At 46.1% G+C, this 27,982-nt stretch overlaps 1 protein-coding gene across 4 annotated transcripts; it reads left to right on the forward strand.

Annotated features, from left to right (window-relative positions):
* Positions 1-170: 170 nt before the first annotated feature.
* On the forward strand, positions 171-27,982 carry LOC146268176 (LIM domain-binding protein 3-like). Of its 4 annotated transcripts, none has more exons than XM_084667165.1 (10): positions 171-259; positions 2,937-3,132; positions 14,816-14,967; positions 19,733-19,802; positions 22,655-22,677; positions 23,572-23,778; positions 24,707-24,739; positions 26,157-26,323; positions 26,761-26,797; positions 27,573-27,982. In XM_084667165.1, the coding sequence occupies exons 2-10, from the start codon at positions 3,037-3,039 to the stop codon at positions 27,667-27,669; spliced, it is 882 nt and encodes a 293-aa protein (XP_084523291.1). In that variant the 5' UTR covers positions 171-259; positions 2,937-3,036; the 3' UTR covers positions 27,670-27,982. The 4 variants fall into 4 exon arrangements, with proteins under 4 accessions (XP_084523291.1, XP_084523293.1, XP_084523292.1 ...); XM_084667166.1 differs by lacking the exon at positions 171-259 and adding an exon at positions 2,705-2,750; XM_084667167.1 differs by lacking the exon at positions 24,707-24,739 and having other exon boundaries at positions 175-259.

Consider the following 27,982-nt stretch of genomic DNA (forward strand, 5'->3'; position numbering starts at 1 on the left):
ATGTTTCGAACTATTCATTAATCTTTCCATTCTCCTTTCTATTTTGATGGTGAACGAGGTCGTAAACATGAAAAGGATGACTGTCGCTTTAATAATTCCTCTTTAATGAAAATCCTCCGTTAACACCCCCCCCCCCCCCCCTTCCGTGAGCTGACGTAGCCCTAGGGTCCCGGGGATCGGATAAGGTTGTCCCGAGTGTCATACTGTAGCGAAACTCAAGAGGGGACGGCAAGAGGAGGACCGCATTTAACAACTGCAGGTAGTAACGTAAAGCCGTCGCCTTTTGAGCGCTTAACTTGACAGGAACTGAAGGGCCTTTAAACCACTTGTTGCTTAACAATAATTTATCCTTGTTTGTCGCCATTGGTCAAAACAACGCATTGCATGGGATCATGTTTGTCTGAATAACCACTCAGTTGCATGCTGTAAGCGGATGCCTGCTCCGGTTTTCGACATTAACACTTGAACATGCAATTACGTCCGTTTTGGTTGTCACCTGAAATTCCATTCTTCCCCACTCTGGATCACCTGTTGCTGCTGAAACCAGACCTGAAGCTGTCATCAACTTTTAGAAGCGGAAATGTGATTGTGTAGACTATTAATTGAAGTTTATACTATCCTGACCTACATTGCATTTATACGAATCGTGCTGCTGATTTGTGTATCTAAATAGTTTGACTTGGGAGGCTACTTGAGCATGTATTATTTAAGTTTTCAGCATATGAATATACAGGACATTTGCATAATACATACGTATGCAGTTGCTATTACTATGATGTCCTTTTCAGGCAGGACATCTTACCTGTAGCTGTCCAGACACTGACATTGTTTACTAAGTAATTTACAGTCTGTCTGGGAAACGTGTGGTATTGTGAGACATTTCAATCTACCCGGAGAGAAAATAATGACTTGAACAGAATCTCGAGGTTTGATGATTGTTGTTGGAATGTAATAGCGCAGCTCGGTGCAGCTGCTGGGTTCCAGGAAGGGCAGCGTCAGACTATTATGTAGCAGAATTGTGAATAGACTCACACTGGGCCAACACTGGGCCACCTAAGGGGACAGGTAGACACCAGGCAGACAGATCAAGTGCCAATGCTTCTCCATGACCCTCCACAACCACATCTCTATCTCTCAGTTGACACCAGACCAGGACCAATGAACTCCAGCCCTACATGCCTGCCATTGGCTGATAAAGCAGTATCCGGATGACCTCATAGGCTGTCTCACCACCACATGTCTGAGTAGTGGAGTGGGCCTGTGACAGGATAGACCAGGATCAGTGGAACATTCGCTGTGTTCCCAACAGCTGCATGATTGGCATACCCCTGCTCCTACTGTAGATGTGTTGAGTGCTGCAATGTACCGTGGCAGATATCGTAGATAGAGTGGTCTCATGCCTTCGCTCCAAGTATCGTCAGATTGTTTCCTAGCTAGCTCACTGCCTACTTCTTCTTGTCGTGCCCTAGTGGAACAGCACATCCAGGTATTCTTATTTGAGCGTTGATCATTCTTGACCTGGGGCCATTGCTGCGTCATATCAAGAGGGTAATTAGTTGTGTGTGTTATGGCTTGATACAATAACAGTGCAGTCAAATGTGTGCGTACAGAGTGAGATTCAATGTCGGACCCCTCTTTGTGATCACACACTGAGTCATGGTCAGTAGTCTATTCACAGGGCTTAGAGACAAACCCTACAACCCCCACCCCCCCACCCCACCCCGAACAGAATATACCACACTGGGTTTAACTCCGCCACTGAGGGCAACCAGGAAATATCTCATGCATGAATGTGATGGCTACTCTCTCTCTCTCTCTCTCTCTCTCTCTCTCTCTCTCTCTCTCTCTCTCTCTCTCACACACACACACACACACACACACATAATGATATTTCCAAGATACAGTAACATACTTGTTGTAATACAATGTATCTTGGGTTTCTTTTTGTTGTTGTTTTGTCCCTGCTAGCCAATTGTTTCTTTTCCATATTTACCCTCTCATATAATACTTCCCATTGATAAGGAGGACTAAACTTAGTTCAGAAACATTTTGGTAGGCAGGCCTCTTCCAAATTAGGCTAGGCCAGGGCGCAGGTCCTTAATGACTAGCCTATCTCATGTCCTGTGTGACTGAATACAGTAGTTCGGGTCGTGACAGGACTGGAGTTGCCCACTGTATCAGTACCAGAGAGCTGCTGTCTGTCTATGTCTGGAGCGTTACCAGGCCTGACGTCTTCTTAGAACTGCATTACCCAGTACCAAATAGTTTTCCATATTCAAGGTCAATGGGAAAGTTGATTGGATTAGGGACCCACACAAAATCCAATAGTCGTTTACTGTGTATGTTTACATTTACCATTTAGTCATTGGGCAGACACTTGGGCGACATACAAATAGTGCATATCAAAATTATAGCAGAATATGTAGGATCAGAACTATGTTAATCCTTTTATCCTTTCCTCAAGCCACCCCCAAACATGAGGTGTGTTTGGGGAGAACCGGTGTGAGGAAGACCCCTGATAGAGGGTTTTGGGGGGGAGGGGGTGTCTAGAAAAATCTGTTGGCCATGGAAGGGGCTATATTAGCCCTGTGTATCATGGAAGGTCTGGCATTCTGGGTGTCTCCTTACATGCCATATACGGGACCCCCCCCCCCCCACTCCACCACCCCCCCCCCACAATGCCACAGTGCTATCACAGTGTGCAGAGTAGGTGGCTATTCTTAGGCTGTCACTTCAGCTCATCAGAGCAGGCAAGACCTCTCTCTTCTCTCTCACTCATTCCACTGTTTTTCTGTCATTATCTATTCTCATTATTCTCTCTTTCAGATAAAGCGGTGCTTTCTCCTCTCACCGGGCCTTTGTGAGGCACTTTGGGGAACTATTGTAAACTTTTCAGTCTTTCAGTCGAGTTACATCAAGTTTTTATTTTCTTTCAGAGGCTATTCGGCTCCTGCCCCAACCCCCCCAACCCCCATTTTTTGTCACCACCTTGGAAAAAGATCTGACAATAATCCAAACAACAAAGACTTTTGAAGAATGAGTACCTACAACGTGTCACTGAGCGGGCCAGCGCCTTGGGGCTTTAGGTTGCAGGGAGGAAAGGACTTCAACATGCCACTGACCATCTCTAGGGTAAGTGACCGATCCATCCAAATGTTCAATGGTCTAAGGTTGTGCTAAGAATGGACTCTCATACAAGGTATAACATGTCTTTGGTTAACGTGTTGGTGATATTTCTGTCCAATGGGATGAGCCTATGTGTGTCATTGTGCCAATAAATGATGTGTCTTAGCAGCGATAGGATCAGTAAGTAGTCCTATATTATATATTCTATTCCGGTATTCTGTATAATCCTATACGCCCTTTCTGCTGATGTACTTGTGTGTGTTTTCTACAGTGTGGAACATTGAGACTTTAGGGGCGTGTCCTATGGCAGGACTTGATATGTGGGTTTGGTTGGATGTCTGCTAATGTTCAGTGGTTTCCAATGATCTGGGAGGCCATTTCTAGGGTTAGTTGTGGTATGGTGTCTTTTGGGATAGTCTACATCCTTGTTCTGTTGGAAGATACTGTCTCACAACCCAGGTGGTCGTTCAAGGAGGAACAAGGAGGATAGGTTTATTCTATACACTGGAATAATCCAAGGGCCGTAATCTACTGTTTGTTCAACACAGGTGTACATGTGTCTTGTGAGCCCCAAATAATATTATTTTAGTTTGAAAGACAAAAGGGTTCCAGGTAAATGTCAGGATGCTTTGGAAAAGCAATTCTATTGTTACACAAAGCAGAATGGTGACAAGAGAATGTCCTTGTGTATTTTGAGATAGGGATCGTCTTCTGCTGTCAACTGTCAATTTGACAATGTTACAGGTATTTTAGGCCATGGAAGGTAATCATAACCAAGTATAGATGATCCAGAATTGATCCAGAATTGTCTTTATGGGCCTGAAAGCCTTCTGTGGTGTGTGCATAGAAAATGTTAAAATTGTTTTTAGATGTTAACTTCATCAAGGAAAGACATTGTACACTATCGCTACACTACCACACTAAACATTCTACACTTTCGCTTTCAACATCGACAAATGCTGCGGCATACACACATACATGTATTAATCATCCATTCAGACACTTGTGTGTCTTCACCTTCGTAACATGCGTGTGTTTGGATGGAAGAAGCATGTACACATCTTAATGTGTGCAAATGTCAATGTACAATAGCCTACATGTGTGATTGAGTGGTGTGGTGTGTTGGCAGCCATCGATTCTACCATGATAGTGTCTAATGGAGACTATGCACCATGAAGTGTATGGACCATGTTTCTGAACATCCACTGTGTGGCTGCATGACATTAGAGGAACCAGAATTGAAAAAAGGAAAAAAGACAGGTGTGTAAAAAGATAGCATGAATGTCAAACAGTGGCAGTTGGAGTCAGTCCATTGTGATATGATACAATGGCATTCTATCACCCGTCCACACATGACTTGTGGCCGGAGAACAATTTTGACTCTCCTCTGTTCCTCGAGAAACCATTCACAGTCATTACACGATGACACAAACTTCCTACTTCTTGACAGTTTCAAACTATTTTAATTTTCAGCATGAGTAATACAGCATAAAAGTTCTAGTAAACATGCCAGTGAAGGGATATTTCCACAGTATAGCCATGGTCGAGGAACGAAGGCAGTGGCACAAGAAAGTAACCTGACTCTGCCAGATGGTGTGTCACACATATCCATCTGGGAAGTCATCCTTATCAACTTTTTGGAAAAGGGCAGACAGTTTCCAAAAAATACTTGGCAGGTGATTGAATGAACCATCTGTCTATCATCGTCAATCACGGGCTATCTTCATCCACGCCTGTTGCTGCCAGTAGTTCCTCATGAGATGCTGATTGGTCCGAACCACTGTGGTTCGGGCACCAACGGATAACTTGGAGTTTGGCAAGATGGATTCTCATGATCTCGCAAATCCAGCTGTCTCGCAAGGTTAACAAGAAAGAGAACAGGCACTGAAACCACCTGAAGCAGAGGGATGGTTTGGATGAATGATCATTGCGAGCATAGTGCCAGTGTCCATTAAGATTCATGAGATGTTCACAGACTTAAGGCCCCATTCCCATGAGAACCTCAACCAGGTTCCCATTAAGCTCTGGCTAGGAGACAGGGGGCTGAGGCTAGGAGACGGGGGGCTGAGGCTAGGAGACGGGGGGCTGAGGCTAGGAGACAGGGGGCTGAGGCTAGGAGACAGGGGGCTGAGGCTAGGGGCATGTAGCCTTAGCAGCACCAGGCCCAGTCACTCAGCCATCCAACAGGTGGGGAGGAGCTTCCTCTCTCTCTCTCTTTCTCTCTGGGGGGGGGGGGGGGGGATCTGCAGCATATGCAGTATCTGTCCTGTCTAATAATAGGCCACTATTGCTGCACTAGGCAATGCTGATTGTTTGGGTGGTCTGTGGTTTGTGGTATCTTTTTTGGCAACGTGCCAGGTGTGATAGTTAGTAGGAGAAGTGGGGGTTTGTGTGTGTGTGTGTGTGTGTGTGTGTGAGGGTGTGTGTGTGTGGGTGCGTATGAGAGGAAAGAGGAACAAGGTTGGGGGAAGGCATGGGGTTATGGTTGTGAAGGTGCAGATCAACAAGCTGCCTGTGTCACTCACATTCCCGCATCTTGCAACCCTCGGCCGGGTCCACACACCCACCAGTCTAACCACACTGGCTCCAATGACACTGACATGTCCCTTACTGTACTGTATGTCAGCAATAGCCCGGTCATTAGGCACATAAGATCCCCGAGATCGTACACAGGGTGGCACAAACAGAACTGAATCCTCAGGAGGTTTTATGATAAAGACATTTTGCCGTTGCCCTTGTTCGGTGGAACACTTACCATCGACCACCGACTGAAATGCTTTTAAAGGGGTGCTTTGTGTAGGATGTGTGACATCTGTTGATAATTTGCCATCATTATGATGTAGTCAGTAGAGTTGAGTGTGTTTCCATAGTGAAGGCAGAACTAACATTCCATGCTGAGACCTCAGGAGACAGTCTGGCTGTAGAAGATTCTTCCCATTTGTCTGCATGCTGTAGTGTATTAAACTGGGATCAGGGTTAAGATAGCAAAGGTAAGGCTTTAGACCTACCTCAACAAGTTCTTTCTCGATCTCCATCCCTCCCTTTTTTGTACTTTTAGGTATTTGTTTTTGATACATTTATTGCCACACCATATGCGTGGATAACTGCTTTGCCAGAATAATATTTCACTTTTTTGGTGCTCAGTGAATATTGCCTCTTGGACGAGTTAAAAGCAACTGAATGGAACCACTCATTCTGGACTTAGAGCAATCACTGTGTAATGCATTGATACCCTGACAATGTCTTTGCATGAACAAAGTACAATATACACGTTCTCTCTTGTACAGTATACTCAAGATTTAGCCCATAGCATAATTGAGACATTTCCACAGTCTGCTTTGTCTAGATTGTTAATCAAATTGTGGATTATTTTGGTTTAAATTGAGGTGAATGCAGTTTTACGAGCCTAAAGAAATAAAAACAAAAGCAGATGGCATATTGAAGGCTTGAAACCCTGCTGTAATGGCAAGAAACAGATGGTTCGTTTAAAATACCTTAGTTTAAGGTTGGGATAAAAGGTAAATTGGCCAGGAGAAGGGATGGACTTTAAAGAACCTCTTTTTTGTGTGTGAAAGTAGCTTTGGACCCGACCGTGTGGACAACTGTTATTTGTTTTTGACTTTCTTTGAATGATTCATTCACTTGCAAATATTTGCCCCAAAGACACAGCTCATTCATGGGCAGAAGCCTTTAATCTGCAGTTCGATTCGAAATGTTAAGACAGCAGCTATCTCTGTCACTAAACTCAATTTGATACATCTGACTGTGTGGTAGTGAGCCCCCATTTTATTACTTCATAAAGGCCTTGTATTTATGAGAAAGCACGATGACATTTCCTTTAAGATCGGACTGGTATTACAGCCTAATGTGGCCCTGTCTGTCATCTGACTGAAATGTCATGAATCGACTACACATTGCTAGCTACACACAGATGCTTCTATATAGTTTTGAATAGCTGGCTGTTTACTGCCATACGTTATGCGGTCAGAGATATGAACTGTTTTGGGTCACCTGTAAGGGCGTGTGCAACACACCAAGGGCTTTTGATCCAATGTTATTTTCGTAAAGTGATCTAATCTCGTAGGAATTTAGTCGAGCTTCTCTGTACCCCGTTAAGCCCAGAAGATAGGGTTATACGAGCAGCTTTCATTTGATCTGTAGTAATCTTTTTAGGACATTCTTTGATGCAGTTTCGGGGCCTCCCTACTGGTCCGCTCTCCTTAGGTACAGACCAAAGAATCTTCTGGATTTCAGGTGTCTGCTTACGGGCCGTTCTTAGTCCTTCATATCCATTGCAGCAAGGTTTTCCATCTTGGATAGATCGGGTAACATTTTGGGATGATGTGATCATCTCTCGTGGGTGGTAGTTAAGTGGTTAGCCCTCACACATTTAGTCCAGCAGACTGATATTGACAGATGAACACTAATCCTCAAAGGTGCATGTGGATGATGCATTAACTCATGATGGTATCTGAGTTTGAGTGTCAGAGCAGTCTGTCACCAATATCCCAGGGATATAGAACCACAGAGCTTCTCAATGAAGTTATGCTGGGTGTATTCTGTCTTGACAGAGGATGAACCGAAGTACCTGCATCCTTCCTTCCCAAAAATGTTTGATCCTTCAAGTCAACACGACATATTTTGTATTTGTAATCCTAAATGTCTTCTCTGTCAATTTCTACTCTGTGGTGCTTTCGGTACAGACAGACATCACCCCTCCCCTTTATATATCGCTCCTTAGATTAAGCAGAATCAGATAAACTGTCAACCTGTTCTCCTCAGCATATTGACAATGAGTATGTGCCACATTCTGAAAAATTCACAGCCTTTTTACCTGAGTACATACAGAAATGCTTGGTTTTCTAGTTTATCTGACATAATGCTCAAATTGCCTTCAGATTGCCGTACCACCTATTGACCGAAGCTCCCACCACTGTAAATCTAATCTCTTGTAACTAATAGTGCACAGTAACGACTTGCGATGAATGCCTGTGACAGGGCCTATCTCGTTGCTGAGCTCTACACATTGATACTGCACCAGAGGAAGCCTTTGGTGGCTACTTGCCATGTTGCAACCCCTACCCCTAACCTTCCTCCATCCCCCCTCCTTCTTTACATTACAGTAGCAGACCAGAGCCTGATATACCCCGCCGCCCGCCTCCATTGTACCTTGATAATGTTGTCTTTAATGTAAGCCCTGGCATAGCAGGCCCTTGCATTCCAGACAGCACTACCCCACCCCCTCAGCACCCTCATCACCCCACACCACCTACCATCCTTGCCCCCTTTCCTCCCCTGGCCTTTGGTATGACAGCCAGCAGGCCGGGCCTGATGACAGGCAGGGCTGTTTTTAGCAAGCCACTGAAGGTCAGCGCTGCTGGGGCAGATTGTGAGGGCTATAGATACCCACCAGTGCCCACACTTACCCACATACCTCCTGTCTTCTTCCTTTTCCCCCTCTCCCAGCCGTGTCTAAAGGGGCCGGAGATTTAGAGTTGAAGTATGTCCAGTAATACAGACATATTTGACCAGTCTTTGGTTTTAGGAGAGGGCTATCCTTCTGATAATGTTAGTTGTCTGCTGGGCTGTGTGTCCTTGATGTTTAGATGTTTTGTTGACGCTACTGAGAGGTCATCTGGTCCAGTCACCTATGAAAGATGGCCAGGATGTTTCCCAGAACGCACCGCTGGACTTCTAGGTGGTGGGTTCTGTGGAATACAGAGGAATGCTGGGTCAAATAGCATTTATTGGCTGCCAGATCATTTTCACACTTTCAAACTCACACAGCAGAAACTAGCTCACATATATGTGTGTGTTTTTGGTTTCCAAGAATGCTTCCCTACAGTATGACAGAAATCAATTAAATTCCTCAACACATTCTATTCCCTGTGAAAAGCATTGTGCAGAAAACTTCACGACCATAATTGAAGGCAGTGCTTGATGAGAAAAACTTCTCATCTTCTGATCTGATTGAAGGATTACATAATGGACATGGTAGGCTAGGCCAGCCAGTCAGTCTGTTATAAAGCAGTAAATAGAGTATGGGGCCTCCTTGCACTATTTATAAACTGCTGGCTGGCAATCACTGTAGTTAGCTACTGTATTTCTATCTCTCTCTTTTTCCTCTTTCTACCGCTGTTCCTTTCACTCTTCTGTTGCCCATCTCCAATTTACATCTCTCCTCTCTTCTCTTTATCTCTCATATCTAGTCTTTTTAACACTCCCGTTCTCACATGATCTTACTCTTCCCCCTCTCTCCCTTTCTCTTGCGTTCTCTCCATTTGGATGCCCCACTTTTCCCCATTATCTTAGCTCTGGCGTACCAAACAGGGCTCTTTGTGTTGTTGTGAGTGCTCTGGAGATTTGAGTTGGCATATCAGCCAACCATTTACCCACACACATCCATTTGCCAGAGTTGGGGGGTGGAGAGTTAACACAGATTTTGTTAGCCAGTTGGTAATCCACCCCTCGCTCCTCTCAAGCCTTTTGTTTTGCCTGGTGCCTCTATGTTTCCTCTCCCCTTTGGCTTTGGAAGTCTCTGGATTCAGTCAATGAGAAGCAAGAGTTTGAATAAATGTGGAGTTCAAATGCAGTTCAAACTTGGTTTCTGTTGGAAGAACCAAACTACGCGGTAGCAAGTCAGGCAATTTTTTTATTTAGTCACAGTTATCAAAAGTTTGATTGAAACAATTCCAAGTGAACGTTTTGTGCATTCACCTGCTAAGGTAGCAGCACAGATTCCTGGCTCTAGAAATAGCACGAGTATTCATTGCATCCTTATCTAATTTCCTGCTCACCAGTTTGACAGTGTGTCTCTGATGGTGCACATGACATCCTGATAGCAGAAGTCAATTTGGCCACTGCCTCTCCAACAACCACCACTCACAGAAGCCCACTTAATAACTGCCTGGCCAACGCAATATCCTGTTTCCTACCCTGACAGTAGACTAGGACCAGCATACTATGAAGTGTATTCCTCAGAAAAGAAAATGGCCCTCCCTTGGGTGTTTTACAAACAAGCCTTATTGTTTGGGGAGGGGAGAGTAGTTTAGTCAATTTGACAATGCAACCAAGGAGTTTAGACCTCTTCCAGGCTGAACATAGCTGGGAAAAAGGATGTGAACGAGATGTTTGGAAGAGAGTGGCTGAGGAACTGTAGATTGGAGAAGAAAGAGGCCCAGCTGATGGCTAAGGAGTGGAACATAGCTGGCTCTGACTGACTACCACGTTCAGGTGAACCACAGTCTGTCACTGTTTGTGTGTGTGTGTGGGAGAGAGAGAGAGAAACCAACATACAGTAGATACAGAGGGATAAATAAATACATTGCGATAAAGGGGGGGGGGGGGGGGGGGTTAGCTAAGGTGATGGGTGAAAGGTTGCCTGGGGCCTCCTCTGTGAGGCCGCAATAGTGTGTGTGTGTGAGTCATCGCCATGCAGCTGGCCCCGGCCCCACCTCCGGCATCCACCCAAGCGGCAACGCCATCGTCACGGCAACCTTTGGTGCATGCTGTATGTCAAAAGACTCCTAGCTGTCTTGTCCGCCAATTAGAGTTGACATTTTGTGGCGGAAGGGCCCGCTATAAAAGACCAGCCACTGCAATGCCTAGGAGCCCTGGGGGGGGTTGGGGGGGGGGGGGGGTTGGGGGGGGGGGGAGTCAGACTGTGAATCTGTTTTTAATGGAAGACATGGCCAGCACTCACCACACATACAGAACAAGAAACACTTTCTATATACATGTAGTTTTAACGACATGTCGTTTTAACTACATGCGTAACCTTAACCTTTTGCTTCACCATTCGTCTTATTACTACTGGTATTCCTGCTTTCACGCAATGTTATAATTCCACTTCAGTCAACCCGATACTTGACTTCAGTGCAATGAAGTGAAAACATGTCCTCCTTCCACTATGATCACATTGTTTCAGTCTAGTCAGGTGTGCCATGGCACTTTCCAATAACACCTCGACAGATATCCAGCACTTCTACTTGAACATCCCTAAGGGGCTGTGTCCAACCTTATCTGACCCCCAGTCCCATGGGACCGAGAGGCACACACTCTGAGTTCACCGGTGTGATCACCTAAGCAGGGTAATTACTCCCGGCATCGGGAATGAGGCCCGGGCCCAGCTCCAGCTCTCCCCTTACCAGACCCCGCCTCCAGGGAGCGACATTATCCCTGTGACTGGAGCGCCAAGGACCAGAAGTAGTCGTCCCAGGGTGTTGTGGTGTAGCCACAGCTGCTGCAGCTTAGTAAATCCCATAGATTAGTAGTGGGTCATTTCCAGACAGTCACTACAGACACTTATGATATACACTTTATTGTTGTTTATGGTATATACTGTATATTCAGATATTCAAGTGATAGTTTTGTACCATGTCAGATTTGGCTATAATTACGGTGGAAAACAACTCCTCAAAGGGCAAGCTTTGCCCCTGGCAGTGCTCCTTGTCACTGATCAGCTTGAGAACAAGGCTCTTTTATGGTTTGTCATGGTGACCTCTGTAGCGCTGCTAATTGGTATCAACAAGTCAATATCAATAGGACTGTGTCACTTTTAATGACTGTCATCCTCATCTATGTCATTATTCACTCTCATCAATCGTGAGGATAGCAAAGGGCCGTCTCACTCAGATTAGCTAGCCAGTAGCCACTATCGAACACGATAGCCACATCTGACCGGAAAGACATTTCACAGTTGAGCTCATCATAATAATGTGCACACAGTCGTAGTGGATCTCTGTTCAACTTGACCACTGTTACGCTGTTAGGCTGCTTCAGTGACTTTATTAGCCCTGCCTTAATCCGAGAGAAATGTCTCGGTTTCATTCCCCCTTCCTGATGGTCAGTGTCTCACTGAGTGCTTGGGGCTCGCCACTAGAGACGGCATGGGTTCTACAGATCGGAAGTTGATAGGGAAGTCAGTGCAGGGTGGTGGACATCAGATACCAGTGCAGGTGAAATGGATTGTGTCATAAGGAACCTAGCTAGCGTGCTATTCTACCCAAAGTATAACTGGCCCTCTTTAAACTTTCTTCTGACCGAGGAAGATCGGATTAGACAGGTAGATATGGAGGAAGAGACACAGAGAGAGAGTCGAGAGAGAGATAAGCAAGGGGAAAGATGTTGAATAGACAGGGAGGCGGCCTTTAACTGATGGTATCACGGAAAGAAACTTCCAATCCAGTCTTTTAATTAAAGAACGATTCTCAGGGTGACATTGAAGACATTTCTCCTAGATTAGGTCAAAGTACTTTCGTCGTTATTTTGCTGCCATTGTTCAAGTGTGGACTTTGAACATATAGAAAAGAAAGTTCAAAACAAAGAAATCAGAAAGGAATTAAAACATTTGTGCATGGCTTTATTGAGGGATTATTGAAAAAAGCAAAAGACGATTGAAATGTAATTGCTCTTGCCAGTATTCCGTTGTTCATTTCATGGGCATTTCATCCCCTTGAGCCATCAAATCTCTATTCCAACACCGGCTCCAATTCCTTAGTGGTGTATGTTTGAATTTAATTAGCCCTTCACACTTGTTTCAGTGCTTACTGGCTAACACACACTCAATGATAACGGAGCTCCCCAGAGACCTGAAAGGATCCATTTGTTTGGTCTCTGTGAGAGAGATCGAGGTAGAGAGAGACAAAGAAGGAAAGAAAGAAAGTAACAAGAGGGAGAGAATAAGAAGGAGAGAGGAAAAGAAAGGGATAGAGAGGGAGAGACCGAATAGATAAATTGGGAAAGATGGAGTAAGAGGAGGGAGAGAGAGCGAGAGGAATAAAAGGGAACAGACCTGAATGAGATTGTCTCTCAGTCCATCCAAAATATCTGCATGTTTTTCTCCCTTTTTTAGGGGGGATTTGAGATGTGAAAAGTTCTATCACTGGCCTCATTAACAACTTTGTTAAGACCTTTGGGAGTGTCTTAGTCTTGTCAAGATCTCAGATTTGTTTCAGTTCAGTTTGATACCAGATTTAACAGATTAGTTGAGACATGTCAACACAACACTTTAATGTGCTGTTTGATGCCTCAATTTAACTTGAAGGAAACTTCAAAGTACTGAAGTCTTGTCTTTTTTACACCACTTCCCAGCAGTTTGGCAAGTGGCCCAAATTAATCCAGCTCAACAAAACTAAAACTATTTAGTCTTGGCACTTTTCCTGTGTTGCTATACTGAAAGATCATTGCCTGGTCATCTTGACAATTCAGAGTTGCTGGTAAATTCCAAATCTGTACTTGCAAACAGAGCTAACTCAGAGTTAGCAAGTCGGGGTGCTTAGCACTCTATTGCAAGGGAAAGGTTTTAGGTTGTTAGGTAACAACATTACTATTGTACAGCTTTACTCTTGGCTGATCATTTTATTGAATTAAGAAACTTCTAAACCCCAAACGGATTACTTATCATCAACAGTGTCTTTCCAGCTTCTATTACTGCGAAAGCCCCCACCTAACCTCTAATGGCAGTACACCCGAAACCACCTGACAGGACCTTTGAACCATAATAATATATAAGACATCTCCTGACTTTTATAAGGCTATGCGTCTACTGTGGGAGATTCAGATGGGTCACTCCTTATGAATTTCTGTTCTCTCTTGATATATCCCTCTCTGTCTCTCTCATGCTCTTTCTCTCTTTCATTATTTCGGAGTCCCCTGTGTGAAAGAAATAATAAAGAGAGCAGGGGTTGAAAAATGTTGGGGGTGGAAAAGAAGGAAAGAAGAGGACAGGAGAGTAGAAGAAGAGAAGAAAGGAGAAAAGGGAGAGGAGAAAAGGGAGAGGAGAAGAGAAGGAGAACAAGGAGAGAGGACGGGAGAAGGGAAAAGGGAGGGGTGAGCGGGGAGGAGATGGGCTGCGGGAGAGATATTTTTGGGCCCTGCTGGATTGATGAATGAGAGCAGCTGGTGTGTAACCGTAGGCTGAGCATATGTAGGGTTAAACAGGAAGGGTTTGGAGAGGGAGGGATAGAGGGTCAGCAAGTTCTATCTAATGAGAGAGCTGGAAGGCCAACCATTCCTCCATCGTTTCATCATCAGAACAATCAGATTTCGGGTGGATTAATGAGTTTGAACCTAAAATTAGCCCAAAATTAGCTTAGCAATGTTAGTGTCAGGAATCCCCTTGGGTAGTTTTTGACCTCTGTTGGCATCAACCCTTTCATCTCAAAACAATAGCATTACGGTAAATGAGTCATAAGTTGACCAATTAGCTAACAAAACCAGTGCAAATACTCCTGTGTGTTTGTTTACTTTAGTCACCACCCGTGGCATATTGTAGCCTTTAGCTGTGATACAGAGCCTGGTTTTGTTTTTTAATTGAGCTGTCTAGGTTTACGGATGTATTCTTGCTCACTTACATAGAGCCGTGGTGTTGAGTATATCCATCATGGTACCTGGTTGTATGCACCAGGAGTTTGAATCGATGGACTGACACCTCGAGCAAGACTTACTAAGCCGTGCCTATTTGCGTGAGGGAAGCACATTCCTAACTTATCATTTCTTCAATCTTTTCAATCTAATTGATTGCTTCAAAGCTCAGCAACTAGGAGATTTGCCTAGCTGTTAATGGGATCAAATGATTGAGAATGTCTCAAAACAATATTGACCTTTGCGTGTGTGTATGCGTGTGTGTGCGTGCGTGTGCGTGCGTGTGTGTGCGTGCGTGTGTGTGCGTGTGGGTCTCTTAATGCAGATCACTCCGGGGAGCAAGGCAGCGCAGGGAAACCTGAACCAGGGTGACATCATCGTGGCCATCGATGGGGTGAGCACTGACGGGATGACTCACCTGGAGGCTCAGAACAAGATCAAGTGTGCCAGTTTGAACCTGGCCCTCACAATGCAGAGGTATGATGTCACACACACACACACACACACACCCAATCCATGATGCCAGCTCATGGATAAAGTGTCTCCCTGTTCACTCCATCTCCTAAGGTCGAGCCCTAGTACCAGCCTAATTGAAGATCAGACAGAGAGTTTGGACATCGTTTTAAACAGGCAGGAAGTGACAGAGTAGTCTTCCTCCTGTCCCTGTCTCACAGGACTCTTGTTATGGCATTAGAGGAGTTGAAGAGTTTCCCTAGTGAATTGTCTTTGTCAAAACAATGTAGTCTACATTTAAAATCCCATTACACATACTGCTTTTCCTCCTAGGGGCAACCACCCCAACACACACACACACACACACACAGGCACACACACACACAGGCACACACACACAGACACACACAGACACAGGAATGCAAGAGCAGGGTGACAGGTTTACTTGTCCTTCACATTGTCCCTTGTCATCTTTTTATTACATTTAATCTGCTTTTGCTCTGAGGTGTGACTCGAGAAGAGTCACCCCCCACTATTGATCTGTGGAAGTCTGATACCGCACACACACACACACACACACACACGATGGCACATGGACACACACTCACACTGCATATTAGCACATCCAAGGTTGCAGACAAGATAAAGTCCTAATGAAAAAAATAACCTCAATATAGCTGGGGCACCCGATGAGATGTATATCGACATGGATAACTCGACTGCTATATCATGAATGATTGACAGTTTCGATATCGACCAATCATCCAATTAAATGGACATGGTAATGGAGACAAGACCTAACCCAACAATCAGGGCCATTTTAATAACTTCATTACGTGACCTAGACACAGACCGAAACAGCATAGAGTCTGTTTTACTGCAGTCTTTATCAGAGCCTAGGTTTACGAGCATACAACCTTTTCCATCTTCTTTGTGGAGTCTGACGCTTGAACGCAGCTCAGGGGCTGTTCTGACTTTTAGTTGGACATTTTCTTTTGGCCACCTTTTCAGATTTTACCTCGGTATTGATTTTACCATGGGGAACCCCTAGACTGTGATGGCGCCATTCGATTTTGTTGTTTTTATCCGGCTTCTTCATCCCTGAATACAACTTGATAGCGTTTGCTGAGGGGGATGGGTAGCTGTGGTGAAGTGCAAGCTGGGAAAAGGTCACAGTGCTTTCTTCGCCTGGTTTCATCTCCAAGTCAATTAGCAGCGGTGACAGGGGACTTCAACATGACAGATGGCTTTTACTCCTGCTCAGGACACTACAGCTCTGTCGTATCCCACAGTTGAGTGGCTACCACCAGTTTGTCTCCTGAAATATGGTCCATTCTAGCATAAGTCCCATTTCCTTTCGCCATGGGATGGGTTTTTGGCAACCGATTATGTCTCTTGTCTGATATCGCCTCTGCAAACGCGGTCAGTAAGCATGTTACACCATGTCTAAAAGCCCACTCTAAAGTAGCTCCTTTTTAGGCACAGTTCACTGCCAGTTCGCCTCTCTGTTTGCATCCCATGGTTCAACATGAGCCTGGCTAACACCGAACTCAAAGTCTTCCTGACTTCAGGGTCTTGATAGATTTGTTTGATGTTGTTGGCACTCGAAGCTGATTACAAAGGGAATGTGCTCTCAACTGGTTAGGGTTGACTGGCAATATGTTCCCCTTGGAAAACATCTGTAAACACAGCATTTAAATGATCAACAACCAGTTATTACATTTAGAAACTATACAGAGACACAAATGTGAGGTTATTTATGATGAGATCATTTGTGACATTTGGCATACATGGCAGACTCCAATCTTAAAATCTTAAATCTTGATTGGCATGACATGGCATTTTTTTGGGACCAAAATAAGAAGGAAAAGTGTGAGGGGGGGGGGTCATCCTTGATTACTTTCCTATTTGGAAGAAACACGCAATCTCAATATAGTTGGTAAAATAAACAGGCTGTAGTGCTGACAAGCTACACTGTAAATAGTTTTGACAAGAAGGACAGACAGGGGAAAAGAACTTCTGTCTCTTTCATGATTGCACGCCTAATGCTTGCCGTCGAAAATGTTTTCAAAATCACTTAACACCTTTGGATAAAAAAAAAGAATTTAAACCCCAGTGGTCAGGTGATGTCTCTGTCTGTCTCCTGCCTCTGTGCTTTGACAAGGTGCATCCCCCCTCCCTATATCTACACTGATTCATACAGCGCCCCCCCCCCCTCTCTCGTGCGGTAGTTCCACCGTCCGTTTTCCATCAGGGTAATGATTGCAGGAACACAGGTAGAGGAGGCTGGGGATCGATGAGGGCCTTGTTCCCCCCGCTGTGTGACTGATACAAGAGGAGACCCCCCTGCGTCTCCGTCTCCCGTTGAACGTTTACCGAGATTGCCCTCGTCTTTTCCGAAAGGAGAGCTCTCTGTCTTTCTTCACTCTACCCCCCCCCCCCTTCTTCTTTTTCCAAAGAATTTTCCTTCATGTTCTTCAGTTTGTTTTTACCCCAGTGAGAAAAAAATCACAAGGTTCCTTGAAAACACTTAGCAAGGCACACAAATGCCCGTTGGTATAACCCGGGCAAAGTGCATTGAGCTTGGAATTTACCTAGCTGGCCTCATCTTGTCTAATGTGAGAAAATCTGAGAGCGCTTGAAGAACACAGGCATGCGAGGGTCAGCAGGCCTACCGTGTGTCTGGGTCCTGGGCCAGACCCCTTTTTTCCCATAATCCTTCAGCGATGCCTTGCTTAAAATGGCTCTAATCTCTCAGGTCCCATAAATCTAGCCTGAGATCAGAGAGGTTTACCTGTCGTACACTCATCTGTAGGGAAGAATGGAAAACCGCTAAAAAGAGAAACTTCCCCCCTTTCACCCTGTGCGCATACTTTTAGTGATTATGAAACACTAGGGTCAGTAGTGCAGTGATATTCCATAATACCCTTCCCCGTGGCCCAGTTTAGCCACATGTTGAGGTGTTGGAGGCATAGTAGAGACTTCAAAACTACTTCAGGGCTGGACCTGATTGACATTTCTTTTACCAGAACCTTGCAAGAAGGCTTTGTGAGAATCTAACAGAAATCCATGTGTCTATTTTGAACGTGAATGCAGTTATTTCTTTTTAAATATAATACTGTATTCTGTGATGTCTGGGTTTTCATCACATATTCTCGAGGTATTTCAAGACACAGGTCAGAATGAAGGTTATGCTTTCAGAAAGTAGTTTCACTTGATAACATACAACAAATACGCAGTCTGGTTTGAATGCCAGAGCCATTTGGTAGGACTTCTGTGTGGCTGGCAGAAAGAATGCACAAGGCCAACCTAGTCCCAAAACAATACCAATCGATTTCGAGTGGTTGCCAGCCTGAGCGACAACCATAGAACCAGTGGATTGTATGTATTGTATGTGCCCATTTTAGTGTACGTTTAGAAATACTTATCGGGCGCTTTTGACGTTTTCCTGATGACTTTTCTAGCACACACTTATCTACAGCCTTCTTGGTCCACCCCGGTATCAGCTGGAGTCAAAGCACCAGACAACTGAACAGGATGTTGCACAACACAACCTGGTCACCCAGTAAGGACACTCAGTAGACTTCAAGTCCATTGATTCAGACTGGATTTCCTTTCCCCTCCTGTAGCTGTCTTAATTACAGTTCTACTTCATTTGTTGGTTAAGGTGACTGCACAGCCACTCCATGTCTCATTAGGAAGAAGATGTCCCTCTATCTCTGTGTCTGCAGTGCAGACATTGACCTGCCTTGTCCCTTTTGTCTGCTGACCCTCTAGTCTGACCCACTTGGCAGTAATACTCAATGAGCAATATCAATGTACTACATCCAGTCAGTCTTTCACATCACTCTGGATCTGGGTCAGGGGCTGAGCACTTCACCCAGACACAGTGGATTAAACCTCGGCAACTGTCAAAGTTTGGACACGCACGTCATGTACATGTTATGCTCTGAATCGGATGTCAATGCATTGTTCGTGCCACTAATCCTCAATAATCACTTTGTAGGGCAGGTGATTAAAATGTATATAGTGGATTAACGTTTTGGCCCTGCTGAACTCCCTGTTCCCCCCTCCGTGTCCAGCTTGTCGGCAACACACAGTAACTCACCTGAGCATCCTCACAACACAGTTACACACCCCGATAACTGATGCACACACGGTAGCACACAAGTTCTGATTCGCCTTATTTGTCATTCCAACACAGACATGTCGTGTCACACAAAAGTCCAAGCGTCATTAAATTCAGGTGTGCTTTATTTGTCACTTTGCCGTCTGCAGTACGACACAGACGTGCAAGAGAGAAGACCCCCAGTCGGACTGGGTCTCCCCTGACATGGGTTGAGGTGGTAATGCGACCATGGGACACTAATGACTACCCTTAGAATGACCCAGATTTCTTTGAAAACGCTCCTCAGCCCATCATTCACCATTGCTTACCATTACTGGCCTTCACCCTCCCTCTGTTCCCCTCTCTGTTTCTTATCTTAAAACTCTCTCTCTCTCCCCCCCTTCCTCCCTCTCTTTCTCTCTGGGCTTCTCTTTTATTTAGTTGAAAGCATAAGAGAGACAGACCATGAAATTCAAGTTGTTTCAGTTAAATTCTGGCATTTGCTTGTAATGATTGAATGTGGTGTTGACTCTTGATCCAGAATTGAGGCTGTGCATAGCATAGTTTATAAGCTATGCACCTTGTTGTATACAACCTTGTTCAAACTTGACAAAAGTAAATGTAAAGGTCAAAATCAACTGTTGATAGTTATTTTTAATTGATCTTCCCGTATTGTTGCAGGTCAAAACGCCCAGTCCCTCAAGGCAACCCCAGAATCGACTCTCCCTTAACTGTTATCCCTCATCAGAAGGTAGGCACGGGCATCTTGTCTGCACCGACCCCCCCACCCCCCCCCCCCACACACACACACACACACACACACACACACGACTAAGTAACCCTGGGAAATGGAAATAGAAGTCCTTAAATGTGCCAATGGAACAGATTTCTCCTCCCAAGTTCTGGCATTTATTATCTATCACAAGCTCTATGGCACACACTCAGATGCGCGCACACACACACACACACACACACACATACACACACATACTATAAATTCATATAGACACTCTGGGAATGAATTCATCACAATTATAAGTGTCAACATTGCTCAGTGAGGCACACAAATAGACACACACTCAAAAACTGAACATGCAGTCAAAGCAACACACACACACCCTCTTTACACACTCAATATCCCTCAAACACACACACACACGCTGCCCCTTTTGAAGCTCTCTCTACGAGCACAGCCTTGGTCTGGTTGTGGACCCGAGGCGTGAGGAGGCAGAGGCCCCATGCCGAGCTGCAGTGTGACTGAGAGGAGGGCTTTGAGGAGCAGCTGCAGTGGCGCTCGTAGCCCCTCCAGCTCTGGGGACTGTGGGAAAGGCCTGGGGGCCGCGCTGGAGCCTGATCCTCTCAGGATTTCACACTCTGTGGGGAGCCCAGCCACAAGTCACCATGGGGGACAATTCTAAGTGTCCTAGCGCCCTCTGATGGCGGCATGGGGTAGTGCACCAGTACTGTTCACCTGTCACCTCTGTGCAGTTTGACCAATGTTTCTCACCCCCCCGGATTCATAAGAACGGGTTGTCATCAAGCTATGCAGTGGCCTGATAACGATCTTTTCCATTTGAATCGGGTGTGTTAGAAGAGAGAAACCTTAAATAAATTCAGGCCAGGTGGTCCAAACCCAGGGTTGAGAAACACTGAGTTAACCTAAAAGGATTGAGACAAATGCTTTGACACCCATTACAGTCTCCTCTGCACCCTCCCTGACCACAAATCTACCACCCTCTCTTCCTCTTCTCTTACCTGCCTCACTCATCTCTCCCCCCCCCCCCCCCCCCCCAAAGGGTCAAACAGCTCAAATCAATGGCAGCCTCTCGGCCCTCAATACCTCCTCCGGCTCACTAGAGGCCCTCGGCGAGTCCCACGGTGCATCTCCCACCGCCAGGCACACGCCCAGCGATGGGGCCAGGAGGCAGTATAACACGCCCATCGGGCTGTACTCAGAGGAGACCCTGAGGGAGATGGCCATGCTCCGGCAGGGCTCGGCAGCAGGCACCCCGGTGGGGTACGTAGGCTAACCAGCTAGCAGGCTGTGGTGCCTGGTACGGTGCCTGATACACGAGTTAGCGGTAGCGAGAAGGGGTGGTCGGACGAGACTGAGCCCCGTGTTGAGACTGGAGTGGGGTTGAGGTGGATGGAAGTTGCCCACTAAAGTAGTATGGATCTAGGATGTCACGTATTCATTTGGCTGATGCTTTTATCCAAATTGACATACAGGGAGGGGGATTTAAACCTATGATCTGCATTCAAAATCTCTTAATCTATACCCATTTCTATCATCAGCCTCTGAGCACATTGTTCCCATAATGGCTCTTTGGAAAATTGAAGACTGTGTCAGTGTACAAGGGCAATTTCCTTCTACTCCAAAGCCCAACCTAGCCCCAGCTACTCTGCAAACTCTGGGACGGACAGAGCCTCAGAACGTTCCGGATTGAAGCTGCTGACAAAACCAGTATCACCAACACCTCCATGCCAGAAGTGGAGGTGCTTTAGCCCCCCAACCCCACCCCCATGAGGGGAATGTGCAAGGTAGCAGCCCCCCAGGCCTGTAAATGCCCCTGGTTCAGGCTGTGGCCCCCCTCCTTCAGGTAATACGACAAGCCCGGGAAAGATTAGGTGTCTCCCTCAGCTGGAACACCCTAGCTGAGACAACCCCTGACACAAGCCTTAACACACCTATCTGACAAGACGAACCCCAACCACTGCTCGCTTCGTTGGCCAAGATGGAGATGAAATTCGAGTGACCTGCGGATGGATCCGCTCGTGTCTGCTTACCAGAGAACTCAGCAGCCCCTGTTGTTTATGTCTTTGAAGCCAGGGTCCAAAAGACGGCTCTCGATGTGTAGACTGCATAATGTCACTCTAGAACCACAAGTAGCCAAATGTGTAGGCAGTGTCGATATGCATTTCCAAGCGATGTTCCACGTACTGCAGTGTCAGCCTTGGCAAGCGAACCCAGAAAGCCAGTGCGCTGACCTCACATCTTGTGGGCCTGGAGTTCTCACAATGGCATGGCGCGATAAGGTTACTGTTTCACTAAGAAGTGGGTGAAGCACCTGTTCCCGTTGTTGCTTTAAAAGGCGATGGAATGCTTGGGTTCAAGTTCTAGCCTTCCCTGACCTGGTCTCAACTCGAAACATACGGCCGCCCCCATATGTCTGGATCTCTATGTCTCTCCTTCTTTTCATCTCTCAATTTCTGCCTTTCAACCTCATATCCCCTCATATCGCCACATTTGTTTTTACACATTTGTTCTGTGAATGTTATGCCTTCTCACCAGAGCTTCCTCTTATTGAAAAGAGATACTTTTTTTTATTTTTCAAATAAGAAAGGCTTAGACCAGCAGAAATTAAAAAGCCTTATTTCCTGGGGAAGTTGATGAAATATTTAATCTTCTTTATTTGGTGCTGTTGGTGCCAGTTTCCTTTGAACCCAGGATCATCTTCACCTTCCTTTAATTCCCTCTTCTGAAATGCTGTTCTTCACTGTTTCCCCTCAGTACTCCGTGACCTTATGAGGGCCGGTTATCGTGTGGAAGTCTTGTTAATCACAATCTTTTCATTTCTCCTTCTTTCCCTTCCGCTGCCTCAGGTTATTACCAACACTCCTGCCAAGTTAGTATCCTCCCACCTTGGATGTGGTGTAGTCGTGTGTGTGTGTGTGCACGCACGCACGCACGGTGGTGTGTGTGTGTCAATTTATGTAAAAAAAGAAAAAAAAATGTTGGTAAACATGCATGATTTGGTATCAGACTCTCAGGTGTGTGAAACAGTTGTGACAATCTCAAGTCTCCTGGAGGGTGTGTGTGTGTATGTGTGTGTTCTGGCCTGGAATGAGTATATGCATGCCCTGGTTCTGGAATTCCGCTTTGAATAAATATGCATTGTCCTAGCTTGCTCTGAGATTGAAGGAGGTGCCAGTTTGCATAGATTTTTGCATTGAATTTTATAGTTTGAACAGTTAAGTTATAGCTCAGTGCATATAGCCATTATGTGTTGTATTTTACCTTGCATGCTTCTGAAGCTTCAATTAACCTAAACTTAAATTATGAATCTGGTTGTTTCAGATTATATCAGCATAAATATGTTTCCAAATAAATTGCTTGGATAAATATATTTTTTAATTATGTATTTGCTGTATATGTGTCGGATTTTATAACCCAAGCTGAGGTATCCTCTGCATGCATGAGAAGCCTGGTCTGTATAACATGGAACCTGAGAGTAGAGACAGTGTCTGCAGTTACGTGAGATGTGCTAGGGTTGCTGGTTACAGATGGAGAAAGCATGTTGCCATGCAATGTCGGTGCTTTGAAATCCCCCCCTTTTGTCCCCAAAATACACATCCATCACCACACGCCCCACCTAACGTTATCTCTCCTCCCCCCTCCTTCACTTCCCATCGCTCCGTTCCCATCCTTCCCTCTCTTTTCTGTCCACCTCCACTTCACCTTGACCACCACCCCCCTGCCACCCCCCCCTTCCCCCCCTCCACATCCACCACCCCCACAGCAACGAGTACATGCCCAACTTCAACCCCGGCGTGTTGAAGGACTCCGCCCTGTCCACCCACAAGCCAATCGAAGTAAAGGGCCCAGGAGGCAAGGCCACCATCATCCACGCCCAGTACAACACGCCAATTAGCATGTACTCCCAGGACGCCATTATGGACGCCATTGCCGGACAGTCCCAGGGCAAGGGACAAGAGGGCATGCCAGGGTAAGACCGCCCCCCCCCCACTCACCCTCTCGCCGCACTCCCTCTCCTCCGCCTCTCTTTATCCCTCCTTCTCTTTTTCTGCCCCCCCCCCCCCCCAAGGCTAGTCTGCATGTTAGGCTAGCTGCCTCTCTTTGGCTGTGCTATGCTGACACAGACTGGCAACCTGTTAGCGGCGCTGTGCTCCTAACGTCCTCTGGGCGTCTCATCAGGAGGTCTTCTTGCACCAGAGACACGCTGATCGCTCATAGGAGGTTGTCGGGATAGGAATTCCCTGTGAGTTTCTTTTGTTGGATCCCCCAGATAGGTTGTTGATGGAGGCGTCTTGTCGTAAATGTGGGGTTTGTTGTGTAGGTTCTTCTCCCAGGGGATTGTTTGTTGAAGGTTTGTTAAAGGTTGGAATAGGTCAACACCATGTGGAAATGTTGGGGTGGAGCAAAGTGTGTCCTGAAATTCTAAAAGCAAGTAACAGGTCCAATACTTCAGGCTTCCATATTTGTCCAGACTGACTGTTTATGCTATTCACGACCATCCAGACACAGCAGTCACCAGTCCTTCCCTCATCTTTTCACTGCCTTTTTGTACCGTCACGCCCTTGCCATGTGCCATCTGCATTTTTTCCAAACATACACACAAATTTGCTCCATAAATAATACAAAATGTACAAACATCACTTTTATATTGTTACAACCCCTATACGGAAACGATACATTGAAACAGATTCTTTGCATTTGAAGGAACTCCTTCAGTTCAACGCCTGATTTCCACCCAAGTCTAATTCATAATGTCTTCCTCCACATCAAACCACACCGCCCCCCTGCCACGCCATGCTGCTTGCCCCCCACTCCCACCCCTGTCCATCCAACAAACCATCCATCCATCCAATCATCCATCCTTGGCCCCACTTCCCTGCACTCCCATTGGTTCACAGAGAGGAGGGACTAGCTGGTGGTTCCCCCTTTGCGTAAGTAGTGTTTGTCCTGCAGCCTGTCCTGGAGGCTGGTTCTGTATGCTGAGTCTGTTTCCTCCACCCCAATCTCTGCCTGTCCTCCGCCCCGGCCTCTTAACCCCTCTCCCTTTCTAACTCTCCTGTTCTCACACTGAATGAAGACTGTCGGTTTGGTGTCTGGGGGATATTTGTGTCTGCGTGCGAGGTAACAATACCAAAGGGGATATGTATGTTTGAATTTGAACGTGTGAACAGATATGGCCTCTGCACCTTACATGCAATGATGGCTGACTGAGCCCGTACTCAGAGGAACTAGAAAGTGATATGGCCATAGATCGATGATGATATGATGATTGATTGCCTTTGCCGCACTTCTGTGTTAGTGGGTCTATGACCGCTAACAACCAATTTTTCATTTGGACGGAAAATTGCACTTGAATTGCGTTGTGTTGAATAGCATGGAAATCCCCAGTGATATATAGCTACTTTCTTTGCACTGTTATTTTTCCTTGAAATCAACAATAACTGAAGTGAAGTCAAATATTGCTCACCTGACGTGACGTGGAATCATAGGCATAGTTCTCATTGCAAATCTGCTTTGGTCTTAACGTGTCATGAATCCTCTACCTCAACCTCCACACACCAAACATTCAGCGCCTGGCGACCGAGCGCATCAGTCAATGCTCCGTCAGTGCAGCAGTTCAACCGTCCATTCGTCATCATGACGAGGTCTCCTTTACTGCCCATGCACAGGAAATAGGCTAATGGGTAGGCTGCTAATTAGATGGAACTGCCTGTGGGTGGATAGGTAGTGAAATCCCATTGGTCTAGATGTATTTCCTGGAGGAGGGACACACGGTCACATCCTCCCAATGAGGGCCAGCTGAGTGTGCTCCTTGGCTGCTCCACCTTGTGGCGAGGCATGTTCCCCTGACCAGCCCTAATCTGGGACCGGGCGCCACGGCAACCAACAATACTGAACGTTCTGAGCTCTTCCGTTCTCCTGTACATGGGTATGTTTGTTTTGTACTGTATGCATATCTGAAATATAATAATAATAATATTCTTGTGAGAAAATGCAAAAGGCTATAGTGTCTCTAGAGACGTACTGCTTCACACGCAAGCTTCTGAACGAAGAAGAACTAAACTGCTCAAGTTTTTTCTCACGAGATAGCAGGCTGCTTCTCAGCACTCACAGGTTTAAACCCTGCCTTTCTGCGCACCTCGTGCAACAACCATGTCCGCGAGTGCACCCCAACAATCCGTTAAAGGTATCTGTAACAACAGTACACGTGAGCGCTCCCCGATTCCCCCCCCCCCCCCCCCCGGCCAACGCACAAGCTCCTCCCCCTCCCCCCGTACAGCCACACCTGCGGGCCTCCCCTCCCACTTGTCAGTGTTAAACGGACAGGCCCTCTCTCTGTGGTTGCAGTACGCTCCCAGTTAAAGACCGCCTTGTAGACAGTGCCTCCCCAGTGTATCAGGCCGTCATCCAGCCTCGGGACAAGAACGAGGAGATGGCCGACTGGGCTCGCGGCGCCACCCAGCTGCAGTCCAAGTCCTTCCGCATGCTGGCCCACGTCACGGGAACGGAGTACAGTGAGTAGACCTACCGCTTTACTCACGTCTTTTTCTGTTTGTTTTGACCGCGTTGCTGTTTCATCTCGTTCGATGATACACGCGGTGTCGGTCCTCTAAAGCACCCACACACACACACGTGCTCACACGCTCACACACACACACAGACACACACACACACACCCACCCACACACCCACTCAGACACTCACTCACACACACACAGACACACACATTCAGACACTCACACGCTCACACACACACACACACACACACACACACCCACACACCCACTCAGACACTCACTCACACACACACAGACACACACACACCCCATGGAACTTCAGTAGTTCATGCTTGTGGGTGTTTGTATAGTTAGATGTTGACTAAGTTCTATCAGTGTGATCATGCTAATGCCCCCCCCCCCCCCCTGTGTTTTTCTCTCTTCCTCTCCTGCAGTGCAAGACCCAGACCTGGAAGCTCTGATGAGGTCAAGGTAGGCAGCTAGCAGCAGCAACCAGCAGGTGGCCTAGAAGGAAGGCTATGTTTGAGGCCACTCTTTCATTACCATTGGCACAGGCCTGACCACAGTAGAGCAGCGTTTCCTGCTGATAGTTAGCTGAAGCCCGACACACAAGGGACACCTCAAGGTCCCATCAGCCTTCAGGCCCCCAGTTCACCCCCCAACCCCTGCTCTCTGTGTGGAACTTGGAAGGTTTGAGAAGGAGTCACCATGAGCCATATGAAGCTTATTAACATACAGTTTAGATAGTGTAGGGGGTTAAATATTGTCCAAACAACCAAAGGTAATTCCCCTATGGTTTAAAGGAAGATGGGAAACTGAACAGTGTATTAACATGAACCAAATAATGCCAATACCAATATAATTACAGTTATTTGACTCTATGGGTTAAATCAGAGCAAGAATGGTCAAAGTAAGGTTACATAAAATAAACATTTCATGACATTGCAAATCCTATCAAGACAGAGTTGAGGTAATCTTCAAAAGGTAGTCTTCATTAGATAGTCTTCATATGTCAGACACCTATGTCCATGGTTGACCTTTTGGCCCCCTCCCTCCCTTAAGGGGGCAGCGTGCTTAGTTGCTACTTTGCGGCAAAACCCCCATCCACACGCCCTCACAGCACTCAAGTTGGTGGAGTGGAAGTCACTGTCCCCTAAACCCCATCACTCACCCTGCTCTTCTCTCCCTTTCTCTGCCCCTCTTTTTCCCCCTTCCTCCCTCTTTTCGTTTTTCCCTCATGCCACAGAGAAAAGTTTGAGTCAGAAGTCAAGGGCCCACGATTTGCCAAATTGAAAAACTGGCACAATGGCTTGTCTGCGCAAATCCTCAATCTCCCGGAATAAGGGTGGGGGGAAAAAAGGATGGAAATTGGTGGCAACCAGAAAAGATAGAGCAGGTGTAGGAGATGGACTGCAGAAGAGAGGTTAGAAGATGTCCGAATGTGAAACCTAATTGGAGAAAAAGTGTTCAAACCCTTTCACATTTGAATGAAGATCATTAGAGCTCTTGTTTAGGCTATGGCAGTTGAGTTCTCAGTTGAAAAAAAGCCACTGCAGCATCAGTGCTGTTTAGAGTTTTATCGTAAAGTCACCATATGAGTTTGACATTGTGATGTGTATGAATAAATACAGTGCCACTTGGAATGGAACGAACTAA

The sequence above is a fragment of the Hypomesus nipponensis genome, chromosome 11 (assembly GCF_054491055.1).
Source record: "Hypomesus nipponensis isolate SF chromosome 11, ASM5449105v1, whole genome shotgun sequence".
NCBI classification, from domain to species: Eukaryota; Metazoa; Chordata; class Actinopteri; order Osmeriformes; family Osmeridae; genus Hypomesus; species Hypomesus nipponensis.